This window comes from Leptopilina boulardi, unplaced genomic scaffold (assembly GCF_019393585.1).
Source record: "Leptopilina boulardi isolate dan_hultmark-lab unplaced genomic scaffold, ZJU_Lbou_2.1 LbouV2_248, whole genome shotgun sequence".
NCBI lineage: Eukaryota > Metazoa > Arthropoda > Insecta > Hymenoptera > Figitidae > Leptopilina > Leptopilina boulardi.
In genome coordinates this window covers 1,366,852-1,381,559 of record NW_026137805.1, presented here as the reverse complement: position 1 = coordinate 1,381,559, position 14,708 = coordinate 1,366,852, and the positions used below count along the sequence as shown (strand labels likewise).

Below are 14,708 nucleotides of genomic sequence, written 5' to 3'. Positions count from 1 at the left end.
GATTTGTCAAAATGAAATTACGGCTTTTTGTGCCCCGATAATAATAATAATAATAATAATAATAATAATAATAATAATAAAAATAATAATAACGTTTCAATGGGTTTTACTCTATTGGCACAAGAATTAGAATTCTCAATAATTAATTTACCTTTATAAGTTCTTCTTAAAGAGTATATGTATATCATATAAGTCGATAAACAAATGTGAACGCTATATACATATATATATATACAATATTTGACAATTATATACCTCTCATATATACCTATATAGAGGTCAATATTTGTGTACAACTATTTGACGTTATTCTTTTTTCTTTATATTGTTTTCTTTTTTCTTTTTTTAGTCATTTGACCTTAAAACTATCCTTAAATTTAAATTACCGCGACATTGCAATGTAAATTATTAGACATATATTAGAGACAATCTAATGAATGTTTTTCTATAAATAATAATAATAATAATAATTATGCTTAAAAAAATTATTATATATATATATAAAAATATTATGTTATCAAGTTTATGCGATTCACCAAAAATTTATTTTAATTCAATGTCTTATATAAAAAAGAGTCTATTATTGTCAAATACATTTATTAGTTTAAAATTCCACATTATATTTTTAATTATTTACTCTAAACTTCCAAAAATATTAATTTTTTATAAAAAAAAAAAAATTAATTTAAAAATTGTTGTCCGCCATATTGGAGCCGCCATTTTGAATTTTTAAAATCTAACATTTTATTCGTAATCAGCAACCCCAAAAACCCCTGATAAATAAATTTCATACAAATCTGTTAAATTAAAAATTTTTTTTTCGTAATATTGGATCCGACATTTTAAATTTTCAAAATCTGATTACAAATTCGTAATCAGCGACCCCAAAAACCCCCCAGTAACAAATTTCAAGCAAATTCAATGAATTTTAATTTTTAAAAAATTCGTCCGCCATTTTGAATTTTCAAAATCTGACTTCAGATTCGTAATCAGCGACCGCAAAAACCCCAGAGTGATAATTTCCAAGCAAGTTCGTTTGATTTTAATTTTTTTCGTCCGCCATATTAAATCCGCCATTTTGATTTTCGAAAATGAGATCCCAAAAACTTTCGAATGACAAATTTAATGAAAATCTTTATTTGTATCATTAAAAACATTTTTATAATATTATACTATTATTATTATTATTATTATTATTATTATTATTATTAATTATCATTTACCTACTAATTTTATTATTATTATTATTATTATTATTGTTATAAAATTTTATAGAAAACTGTACATAAAAAATATTTTATTTGAATTATTTATTTCCATTTTTTATTAATTGATCCACTAATGCTTTTGCGTAAAATTATAAATTAAAATAAATAAATAAATAAATTTAAATATTCTAGTAAATATTCTAGCATAAGTCCCAAAAATAATTTTTGACATTGAACATTTTTTTTGAAAAAAATATATTATTAAACAATTTTTTATTAACAAATAAACAAATTGTGACTTTAAAACAAAAAATGATAACGTTATTCAATTCTTTGTAAAAAATTACTGTGAGAATCTTAATTCTTTAAAAAATTATTAAATAAAATTGTTATTATAAACTATTAAAAAGCATTTCTATTAATTTGTTTATAACAAATTAAATTAAATAAATTTTTTTTTGCAAAAATTGGTTCATTTTTTGTAATAATTGAAAAAATTTATTTATTATAATTAATTTATTTATTTGCTTATAATTTTTTTTTCTTTAATTTAAAATTGTTTATAACAGTTATATAATATTTATAAATAATTAAAAAAAAAAAAATGTTTAAAAAATCAAGACACATATTCTGACAGTAATTTTTTAATTAAATTAATTTTTGTAAAAAAAAAACCAGTATAATAAATTATTTAAATAATATTATTTTTACAAAAAAAAATTGTTAACGTCAAAAATTATTTCTTTGGCTAATACTAATATCCGAATATAATTAATTTTGCGTTACACATATTTAAAAAAAAAAATTCGTTTTCATTATCTTTACAAGTCTCGGATCGACTTTAAGGCACAAGAAAAGTTGTTTTAGTCAATTTATATTCGAAAAAAAGTCGAAAAAGTCGATTTTTTCAATTTAAAAAAAAATTTAATTGGTTAATGAATATTTTACTTTAAATAACTAATGTTATTAGATATTAAATTCATTTTATTAATTCTATAATGAAAATAATTCTATATAAGAACATTATCAAGAATTATTAGAAATAATTGAATTTCAAAAGATTTTGTTAATTTGCAAAGAATAATTAAATTTTACAGAAATGAAAATAATTTATGTTTTGGAAAAAAAAATGATTTCACATAGTTAAATTTTCGAAAAATTGAATTTCAATTTTAATTTATTACCATTAAAAATTTGCAAAATAATTTAATTTTTAGGATTTCTTTTGAAAATTTGGAAAATAATTGAATTTCAATTGAAAGTTTGGAAAACAATTGAATTTTAGTTGATTTTGGATTGAAAATTTTGAAAATAATTGAATTTTAATTGATTTTAAATAAAAAATTTTGAAAATAATTGAAAATTTTCAAAATAAATGAAATTCAATTTAAAATTTTGAAAATAATTCAAAATTTTCAAAATAAATGAAATTCAATTTAAAATTTTGAAAATAATTGAATTTTAATTAATTCAGAATTTAAAATTTTGAAAATAATTGAATTTTAATTGATTTTGAATTAAAAATTTTGAAAATCATTGAATTTTAATTGATTTGAAATTTTTAGAAATAATTGAATTTCAAAAAATTTTAGATGGAAAATTGTAGAAATAATTAAATTTTAGAAGCTTTGAAATTTTAAATTTTTGAAAATAATTGAATTTCAAAAGATTGTGTTAAATTTCAGACAATAATAAATTATAATAAGAGAAATTTCTAGTGATTTCTGTTGATGAAGAATTTATTAGAAATCACATAAAAAAAATTGAATTCCAAAAGTTTTTAATTGAAAAATTGCTTTCAGATAAATTAATTTTTGAATAATTAAATTTCAAGTGATTTTAAATTAAAAACTTTTGGTAATTTTATTTGCTAATTTTTTTTTTTTTAATTATAAAACAATCATAAAATTTCATAAAAATTTGAATTGAAAAATAGTTTAAAATAATTGAATTTGTGAAGAATTTCATGAAAATTATTAAAAATAATTAATTTAGTAAAGAATTTTAGTTAAAAGTTTGTTAAATAATTAAAATAAAGAAGATCTGAAGAAGATCTGCATTGTATACTAAAAAAAACGTATTTTGTTTAAAATTTTTTTTAAAAAATGTCAAAAAAAAGTCGAAAAAGTCGCATTTTATTAAAATAAGTCGAAAATAGTCGTATTTTTGAAAGAAAGTCGGAAAAAGTCGTATAATCCGAGGCCTGTCTTTATTTTTAATGTCAAACCGATATCGTGAATCTCAAGTTCGAATAAAGCTGCATCTCAAGATGAAAATATGTTCTTGGCATCAATATCCATTCGTTTTAATCTATTTGTGAATAATTAAAGAGAATCCACAGTCTAGCCTTTATAAAAACAATAACGAAATGGCGTTTGGACGTGTTTGTGGATTGCATTTGGCGCGCATGCGCATTCATTAAACGCCGCCAATTGGTCCACGTCTAGGTAGGGACGCGCAAGACGGGTTGCCATTTATCATTTGAAAGGGGCAACAGTGAAACCTCCCCCTTAGGAGCTCAGTTAAAAAAAGGGTAGTGGTGGTAGAAAGCAAGAGGGTGTACGTTACAGGAAAAGGTGACCGATGTCGCGACGGATGCGGGCAGGTTTGCTCGTTCATCCATAAAGTTCTTTCTAAAAGTCGTGTGCAAAGAAAAAGAGTGTTTTGTCAAGAAAAAAAAAAAATTCATTTTTATTTATTTTTTTTTTTTTAGTAAAATAAATAATTGAAATCAATTTTTTTTTGTGATTATTGTGTCTCAGTGAAATTTATCTCAAGTGATTTGAAAGAAAAAAAAAAAAAAAAAACTCTCAAGGTACATATAGAAATCGACCTGTTGCTCTTGGACGCTTCTTCTTTAACTTACGGATGTCTCGTTTTTTTCATTTTTTTTAAATTTAATTATTTATTTTATTTGTTTATTTAATTTTTTTATTTATTTTTTCTTATTTTTTATTTCTAAATAATAATTAAACTTTTTTTCTAATACGATATTCATTATTTTGTCGGGGAATCACCCAAAATGCAACCCGCTAGACAAATATTTGTGAACTAGCCTTAAGGACCAAACTGATTTTATTTTCGGTGATTCCCCGATTTTTGTTGCGTTCGCGGGAAAATGAACCTTTTTAATTATTCAGTTCAATTGATTCACGGTTATAATAATGCAAATAAATTAATAATAAATAAATTTATTTCCCACCTAAATAAAAAAAATATTTTTTTCATTAAAAAACTGAACATGAAAAAATCAAATATAAAATAAAATTAAAACAAAATTAACATAATTATTTTTAAATAAAAATTAATAGAAAACAATTAATTAATTTCCGATTTTTAATAAATAATATAATTTTTTATTTTAATTATAAAAATAAATTTTTTTATAATTTGTTTTTCATGCGAATAAATTTTGCCGATGAAATTAAATATTAATTTTGTTTTATTGTCTTTTTTTTTGTTGTTGTTAAAGAAAATATTTGATCTTGAAAATGTATTTAAAATTTTAACTATGTCCTTTGTCATAAATATGGATTTGCACGTGATGTAGAATTTTTTCTCATTGACACCCTTGGATTGTGTATTATTCCAGATTATAAAAATTTTAATCAATAATAACGTACGTGCAGGTGAATGCCACTTGTAAAAGAAACAATCGAACTTTATATATCTACAGATTATTCCCTTCGTGAAGTTTCTATAGGTCTTATAATTTTCTTCATGGGAGTTTTAATCAAACGATAAAAAATATTTAAAAAAAAATATAATAATATAACAATAAAAAAAAAAACAATACTCAAATTAAATTAAGAACAATTATTATTTTTTAAAATTTTTTATTAATATTTATATCAAGTACCAAATTAATGATATAAATATAATAATTAATTAATTAAAATAATAATTAATTTTATAAATTGTTAATAATTTTAAAGTAAAATAATTTTAAAAACCCAAATAAAAATTAATTAAAGAAATGTAAATAAATAATTATAGTTAAGAGTTATAATAAAAAAAGTGATTTAAAAAATTTTAGATGATGAAATTCAAGCAACAGGGCTTGGTCTCTGACCTAATGCCCAATCTTCGATTGATGCAAATCAGTGGACATTTTATGTTTAATTATTATGGAGATGCAAAAAAATTCGCTCACAAAATTTACTGCAGTGTAAGTAAAAAAAAAAATTTTTTTTTACTAAACTTTTTGTAAAAAAAAATATATATTTAAATATTTTTTGGTAATGTTTAATTTTTTAATATCATATTAATGAAAATTGAAAATTATATCATGGAAAATTATAGAAATTAAATTAATTAAAATTTTTCCAAAATTTAATAATTTAATAATTAAATAATAATTAAATAATAATTAAAACGAATAACAAAAAATTAATAAAAATAATTTCTATTATAAAAATCAGTATATTAATAATTATAAATTTTTAAAATTGTTTTAAGATTTAAAAAATTTTTTTTATATTTACTTTTATTATTATATTAAAAAATAAATTTTAAATATTTTTTAATGAATATTATACAATAAATTTATTTCCTCATTTTATTTAAGCAAAAAAATAAAGTATTGCGGCATGTGATAAAGCACGTTTGTTCAATTATTTAAAAAAGTTTAAAATAGTTTGTCCTAGTTTATTATAACAATTTGTTAGAGAATTAAATTCTTATAGTCTAAAAACTAAATAGAATTGCAAAAGCTGCCAATAATTTTTTTTTTTTTTTTAAATGGATTTTTTATATTTTTGAAATATTTTTTCATACATATTTGTTGTATATATTTTATTTGTTATAGGATTTAAATTTAGAGTCTATTTTTGAGAATTTAATTTTCGAAAATTTACATTAAAAAAATATTTATATGGAACAGCGAAACATTTCACTGTTGAAGTAAAAGATTTACTTGTTTCAATTAAATCTTTCGCTATTCTAGTGAAACCATTCGCTGTTTCAGGTAAATATTTTTTTCCCGTTGTAATAATAAATAAAGAAATAAGTTTTTAATGATAATCAATGGTTGATAATTTTTTTGTATTTTCACTTTAAACTTGATACTCTAAACATAACCTATAATTTTTACTTCTTTTCTTATATAAAAATATATGGCATAAGATAGAAAAGGACAGAGATTTATCTCTGTCTTTCTCTAACTCATAATTTTCTATTCACATGTGACTGCACTCTTAAGGTGAAATCACATGGAGGCGTAAAGCAGCAAATTTTGTAACTAGACTATGAATTCACCCTAATAGTACAGTTACATGTGAACATGACTTAAAGAAAGACAGACATAAATCTCTATCCTTTTCTATCTCATGCTTATCGTTCAATAATTCCTCTATAATTAAATTTCCTGATAACAATGCCAATTTAAATATGCGTAAATAAAAAAGAAAAAAAAGAATTTTTTTTTTCTAAATTTTAATAATTTCAGGTGCACTTGGTTTTGATTCTCATTCAATTTGGATGTATGGCTTTCAATTTGGTTCTCGAGAGTGGTGATGTCGATGATTTAACAGCAAATACGATAACAATGCTATTTTTCACTCATAGCGTAGTGAAAATAATATATTTTGCCGTGAGGAGTAAACTTTTTTATCGAACCTTAGCAATTTGGAATAATCCAAATAGTCATCCATTATTTGCTGAAAGCAATGCAAGATATCATTCAATAGCCCTGACAAAAATGCGAAGATTATTATTTTCTGTGGGTGCCGCAACATGTCTTGCAGTATTATCATGGACCACACTTACATTTATAGGCGATTCCGTAAAAACAGTTACTGACAAAGTGACTAATGAAACTACCACCGTTGAGGTAATTTCTTCCCTCATTTTTTTTTTTTTTTAGCATTATTCTAATAAAATAAAAGAAGAATATTTTTTTAAAAATTATTTTCTGTTTAATATTTTATTAGATCCCAAGACTGATGCTTCGAGCGTGGTACCCATTTAACGCGAGTCATGGAATGAAACACATTCTAATGCTCGTTTACCAATTTTACTTCCTTCTTGTGACAATGACAGATGCCAATTCATTGGATGTTCTCTTTTGTTCGTGGTTGTTGTTTGCCTGTGAACAACTTCAACATCTTAAACAAATTATGAAACCCCTTATGGAGCTCAGTGCAACTTTAGATACAGTTGTACCGAATAGCAGTGAACTCTTCAAGGTCAGTAATTTTCATATATATATAGTTGTTTGAAACAACTTCACAGTTGCTCGGAACAGTAGATACTGTATATATATAGCATTGTTCGCAACAATTTTAAATAGTGCAGGGGAGAGGGTAAAAACATTTTTTTTGTTCTAATGAAAAATTTGCTTGGAACATCTCAGTAGTTGCTTGAAACAACAGTTGCTTAAAACAATAAACAGTATAATTGTTTGGAACAAAAAGAAAAGTTGTCTCAAAGTATTTGCGTTTAAAAAACTCTACTTTAGAAAAATTCATTAGAAGCTGTTTGGAATAAGTGAATAGTTGCTCGAAACAACTTAATAGTTGCTTGGAACAACTTAACAGTTGAACAACTATCAAAGTAACTGTTTGGAATAATAGAATTTTTGTCTGGAGTTTCTCAATAGTTGTTTGGAGCAACTATTTCTAACTGTTTGGAACAAGTAAATAGTTTTCACTATCAGAGTTTATTGGTTTGAAAGAACTAAATTGTTGTCTGGTGCTTTTAATAGTTGTTTGGAACAACTTAATAGTTGCTCAGAACAAATGTTAAAACAAATTCGAAACTGTTTACAACTGTTTAAGATAAGTAAATAGTTTCTTAGAACAACTATCATCATAGCTGTTTGGAACAACTAAATTGTTGTTTGGAGCTTCTGAATAGTTGTTCAGAACAGCTAAATAGTTGTTTAGGACAGATCAATATTTGCCTAGAATAACTAAATAGTTGTTTGGAACATCTAAATTGATGTTTCAAACTATTAAAATAGTTGTGTGGAACAACTCAATAGTTGCTTGGAACGTCTAAATTGATGTTTGGAACAACTATTTGTTAGGAAAAAGTAAATAGTAACCTAAAACAACTAAATAGTTGTTTGGAACATTTAAATTGTTGTTTGGAACAACTAAATAGTTGTTTGGAACAAAATAATCTATTTTTCTTCTCTTTTTTTACAATTTTAATAGGCCGGAAGTGCAGAGCACCTTAGAGATAATCAAGCGCCTCCAACTGAAGGTGGTGAAAATAATATGTTGGATTTGGATGTTCGAGGGATTTACAGTAATCGACAAGATTTCACGGCGACCTTTAGGCCAACAGCGGGAATGACATTTAATGGTGGTGTTGGTCCAAATGGTCTCACAAAGAAACAAGAAATGCTTGTGAGAAGTGCCATCAAGTACTGGGTTGAAAGACATAAACACGTCGTGAGGTAAGTTTTTTTTACTAATTTTCTAAGTCAATATATATATTTTTAAATAAATTAGAAAAATATGTTTACTCTCATTGGCGAATTGCACAATATAAAAAAAAAATGATGAAGATTAGTTTTACTTCCCTTTAATATAAAATCGAAATGGTGCACGTGATCGTGTATATAATATATATCATATAAACACGACGAACTGTTGAAGACTCCTATATAGTCTCTACATAGTTTTAACAGCTGTATATAGGTTCTGAATCATTCATAATAAACTATATCTATATGTCGATTGCTTGAAGCAAAATGTGAACTTTCAGAAAAATTCTCCTAGATGTAAAATTCGAGTATTTTTTAAAAATATTTCTTCATAAATATTTTTTTTTTAACATTTTTTTTTTTTTGTTACAAAAACTTTTGAAATTTCTATATTCTAAATAATAAAAACATTTTCTTATAATAATAAAAAAAAAAAAAAAAAAAAAAAACCAGAGGAATAATGTAAAACATTTTCAAAAAATAATGTTGTTTTTAATTATGAAAAAAAAACTATTTGAAATTTTATAGTGAGACACATACACACATAGATCACGAATGACACTTATGCGATTTCAAAGGGATGTAAGAAAGTCTGCGAGTGTTGAAGTTCTCACATTTATAAAATATTAATGACAAGTGTGCGCGATATTGACCGCAACGGGGGACGTGCTCTATAGACAACCAATTCACGGGGAGGAATATACGAACAAATTGTCCTAAACACTAGTACACGCGATCCTTTAATAAATCGAAATTACAAATATTTTTATACATATATATATATATATATATATATATATATATATATATATATATATGTATCCTAAACGACCAATCATCATAAAGAGATCCCCCATTCATATTATTATACCCAAAAAATTATCACCTATTATTTATTCACATCCTTTTTTTCTAAAAAATTAAACTATTCTTCTTTTTCTTTTAATATTTTTTTTTCTTTTATATTTTTAAGGATAATGATTATTATTTATGTAAATTCCAAAATCGAAAAAAAAGAACATTTCGCCTAATTAGTCGAATTATAGGACAAACCAAATTAGATGAAAATGCGACTTAACGAAGTATAAATTACTGTACAAATATTGAGAAACAAATTAATACACGCGAGGGACATTAATGCTGGAACACAGTTTGGATATAATTGATTTATTGTTCAATGTTATTGAATTTATAGTTCTTATACTGTTGGAAAAAAGCATTCAAATCTCCGTTCTAAAAGTTAAAACAAATGACTCAATAGTACCGTGAAATAAGTTATCGTAGTTGTTAAAAATGTTTAAATTAGTTAAAACAACTAAAAATCTGCTTGATATAACTGAATAGTTGCTTCGAACAATTATACATATGCTCGAAACAACTATGTAGCTGTCCGGAACGACTATATGTATATATATGTTCTTGGAAAAGTTCTACATGTGCCTGGAACAAGTATATAGTTGCTCGAAACAACTATACATAAAAACTCGGAACAACTATATAGTTGCTCGGAATGACTGTATAGTTACTTGAAACGACAGTAAAAAATGCTCGGAACAACTATATAGTTGCTCGGAATGACTGTATAGTTACTTGAAACGACAGTAAAAAATACTCGGAACAACTATATAGTTGCTCGGAATGACTATATAGTTACTTGAAACGACAGTAAAAAATGCTCGGAACAACTATATAGTTGCTCGGAATGACTATATAGTTACTTGAAACGACAGTAAAAAATACTCGGAACAACTATATAGTTGCTCGGAATGACTATATAGTTACTTGAAACGACAGTAAAAAAATACTCGGAACAACAATTGTAATTGCTCCAAACTACTGTAAACCTGCCTGAAACAAGTATATTGTTGCTTGGAGTAACTATAAAGATGCTCAGAGCAACTATATATTTGCTCAGGACAAAAATTTTTTCTTGAAACGAACTATACAGATTAATGGAACATTTATATAGTTGCTCGAAGCAACTATGTACACTGTAAAAAGAAAAGTATTAATTTAATACCGACTTCAAGTACGAAATTGTCATTTGATTCTATTTTGATACCTAAAATCGGTACTGTTTTAGTACTCTCTTTTTACAGTGATACTTGCTCGGAGCTACTATATTGTCATTTGGAGCAACAATGAAGTCTCTCGAAACAACTATATAGTTGCTCGGTACTACAAAATTACCTGGAACAAGTATATAGTTGCTTGAAATAATTATATAAATGCTCGGAACAACTATTGTAAATACTATACTTAAACTTAAAATAACCATACAGATATTTTAGATCAAAGATTGTAGAAAAAAAATAAAAATATTTAAACTAACGAAATCGTTGTTAAAACAGATTAAATTTGTTTTTAGAAATTTTTTTAACAGATACATGAAATAACTAAATAGTAATAGTTTAGAACAATAGTAGCAGCTTGTATATATATATATATATATATATATATATAGTCATAATAATTATATACTTGGAATGGTTTATTAGTTGTTTGAATTAATTTTTCATTTCTTTTAATCAACTTTTGTTGCTAGTTAAAGAAATCCATAAGTAGTTCTTACTTTTGCGTCCTCAATGATTAATAATAATAATAATAATAATACAACGAAAATCATTATTCGACGAACGAAACGACTTTACAATTTAACTAAAGTTATTTATTAATTTTAATCTTTTACAAAATCGATAAAATTTGTTAATAATAATTGAATTAAAAATGCATTGTCTACTTGGTTCTTCTCATTATACACGTGACTGTGGCTTCTCAAGGCACACTATACAACGTATTTATTGATCATAGAAATGGCAATGAATAACATTAACTGCTATTACTAGTAGTTTAAATAAATGATTTTGCAAGCTTAATCATTTCAACGTTAACCTTTAACAGTCAACTACTTGTTATATCAACTTATTATTATTATTATTATTATTTTCATTATTATTATTATTATTATTATTACTATTATCATTATTATTGTTTTTCTCTCTATCGTTCATATAATTTCATTAAAAGTTCAACTTTCAAGCTTATAAAGACTTCATTCGAATATTAATAATTTAGTTTAGTAATGTCATTTTACGAGCTTTCAAGTACACGTCATTGTATTCAGTCTTAATGAATTAGCCATGAGTCGCGTACTCTTATGAATTTTTAAGATGAAAATTTCTTTTCAAGGAAATCGCTCAATTTCACCAAGAACTTAATCATTTTTTCTTTTGTTTAGTCATATTTTAATTATTTTTATTTATCAATTATTTACATTATAATTATTATAATGAAAATAATTTCTTATGAAAAAATTATTTTTTTTTTCTTGAATTCAGCGAAAAAATAAATTCTTTATTGTATACAAACGATAAATAATATAAATATACTTTTGTAACGGTTATATAAAATCAAAGATTTAAAAATTCCCCCACCTCACGATTTTAACTATCTTAAAAAGCTAATCACGAGAATATTTTTTTAATATTCTTTACACAACATGAAACATCTCGAGTGAACATAGAAATTTTATATATATTTTTATTGATTGCATTTTATTTTTAAAATAAAAATGAAATTTATTTTTAGGTTAGAATTTGTAAAAAAAAATTTCATTTCAGGTTGGTAACGGCTGTTGGCGATGCTTATGGCGTGGCATTGTTATTGCATATGTTGGCAACGACTATAACTCTAACTCTCCTTGCATACCAAGCGACTAAGGTAATTTCAATAACATAAAAGTTTACACGGAAGTAAAGCATATAATGAATAATCTATTGTATGAATTTTTAGTTTTAAAAGTGCTTGTTTTTTTATAAATTTATATTTGTTTCAAACAAATGTATCTCTTTTTGCAAGTTTGTCATTTATACAGTGATATATATGTACATATGTGCAATTGTGTTTTTTTTTTTTCATTATATTAACAAAAGGAAAAAAAATCGCATTTTTTAAATATAGGTAAATGGAATTAACGTCTATGCTGCTTCCACGATTGGTTACTTGCTATACACTTTGGGTCAAGTATTTCTTTTTTGCATTTTTGGCAATCGACTTATCGAAGAGGTAATTTTTAAAAAATATTTTCACTACAAATGTAGATTTTTTTCTACTATAAATATTAGCCATAATTATTTTTATTAATTAAATATTTTAATTATTAAATTATTTATAATTTTATGAATACAAATTATAAATATTCAATATATTTTAAAATTCAAAATGGCGGATTCAAAATGACCGCCTACAGGGCCGGATTGAGGGCGGCTTTTTTTGGGGGGTTTTAAAAAAAACATTCAAAAATTTAAAAAAAATGTTTTTTCTTAGAGCTCCTCAGTCATGGAAGCTGCTTATTCTTGTCATTGGTACGATGGTTCAGAGGAGGCAAAAACTTTTGTTCAAATTGTATGTCAACAGTGTCAAAAAGCTATGTCAATATCAGGGGCGAAGTTTTTCACAGTTTCTCTCGACTTGTTCGCTTCGGTGAGGAAAAAATATATAAAAATAAAAATTAAATAAAAAATGTTGTTTTTTTTTTTAATTTTTATAAAATCTTTTTTTTATAATTTAAACTATTTTAATAATACTAGGTATTGGGAGCTGTCGTTACATACTTCATGGTGTTAGTACAACTGAAATAAACACCAGATCTTCACTAATTATTGTACATTGCAGAAAATGTACCGAAGAATTGAAAAGAAGATTTTTTATTTTGCTCCAAATCTTCAGACTTGGATTATTTTTTAATTTTCTACAAATAACTAAAATCCTACTAAAATAATTTATTTTACATTAAAAAAAATAGTAAAGAAAAATGTCAATTTATTTCTCAAATTTATTAATTAATAATTATTAATTTAGAAAAATAATAATATTTATTAATTAATATTTACTATGAATTTTTTTATAATTCGTGTAATTTTAAATTAACTACCTTTCATTTTTTTTCATATATTATTAAAATATAAAAAAGGCTTAATAATAAGATTTAGATTTAATAATTTATCTTATATATTTCGGATATTTCCAATATTTATCACTCTAAAGCGTGAAAAAAAAGTTATTTAAACAAAATTATTTAATTGAATTTTTCATATTTAATTTATAGGAAAGAAAAAAATATTAAATAATTAGTTAACTTTTTTTTAAAAAATTAAAATTTCGTTATAATTTAATAGTTAAAGAAAAATTTTATTATATTTACTTCGGTGTCAGGCGATCTTAAATTTGGAATTTTTTTTACATTTTAATAAATAATTTACTTTTATTAATTATTTAATTTTATTTAATAAGAGAAAAAGATGTGTGAACTTTTTGACTTTAATCACGCACATTTATTAATATTATTAGTTATATTTATTTATTATATACAGCGAGGAAAAAAAAATAGATTTTGAAAATTTTTTCTAAGAAAAAAAATAATTTTTTTTTTTAAAAAATCCAAATTAATTTTTAAGTATCGCTTGACACCTTAAATTTTAAGTAAAATTTATACTTATTAGATTAAATTTCTGATATTTTTTTTTTTTTTGAAACTCTTTAGTAACTTTATTTAAATTGATATATTTATATAATATATGTAATACAAAAAGGCGAAAAAAAATTATTTATAACACATTAATTATTATTTGTTATATATTAATATTAGGGGGAAAGAATACGCTGTATCAGATAAATTTATAATATTTAAAGCATAAAAAAAATATATTCTTTTTCTTCTTACTTCAAAAAATTTTAGAAATATATTTTTCAATTCGAATATTAAAAACAATAAAAACAGAAAATATTAATTTACAATTTAATTATTATTTTTATATATTAAAAATTTATTTACTGAAAAAAATAATATTTATTAATTATTTTTTATATTACAATAATAATATTTATTATTATTTTCAAAATTTGTTTGAAAATTATAAATTTTATTTACTTTTAATTTTTCAACTGATACTAAATGCAAATTGTTCTTTTTACAAAAAAGTTTTTGAATTAAAAAAAAAATTTTTTTTTTGAGAGGACACTTAGTAAATATTTTTCTGAAAATTTGAAAAATAGAAAGGAAATATTTT

At 23.2% G+C, this 14,708-nt stretch overlaps 1 protein-coding gene across 2 annotated transcripts; it reads left to right on the top strand.

Moving 5' to 3' along the window:
* The first annotated feature begins 3,713 nt into the window (after positions 1 to 3,713).
* Positions 3,714 to 13,595, top strand: LOC127280465 (odorant receptor coreceptor). Of its 2 annotated transcripts, none has more exons than XM_051303459.1 (9): positions 3,714 to 4,023; positions 5,245 to 5,376; positions 6,655 to 7,038; positions 7,139 to 7,393; positions 8,366 to 8,610; positions 12,261 to 12,360; positions 12,601 to 12,705; positions 12,967 to 13,122; positions 13,230 to 13,595. In XM_051303459.1, exons 2-9 carry the CDS (start codon positions 5,245 to 5,247, stop codon positions 13,278 to 13,280), a joined length of 1,428 nt encoding a protein of 475 aa, XP_051159416.1. In that variant the 5' UTR covers positions 3,714 to 4,023; the 3' UTR covers positions 13,281 to 13,595. The 2 variants fall into 2 exon arrangements, with proteins under 2 accessions (XP_051159416.1, XP_051159417.1); XM_051303460.1 differs by having other exon boundaries at positions 3,715 to 3,784.
* The last annotated feature ends 1,113 nt before the right edge of the window (positions 13,596 to 14,708 follow it).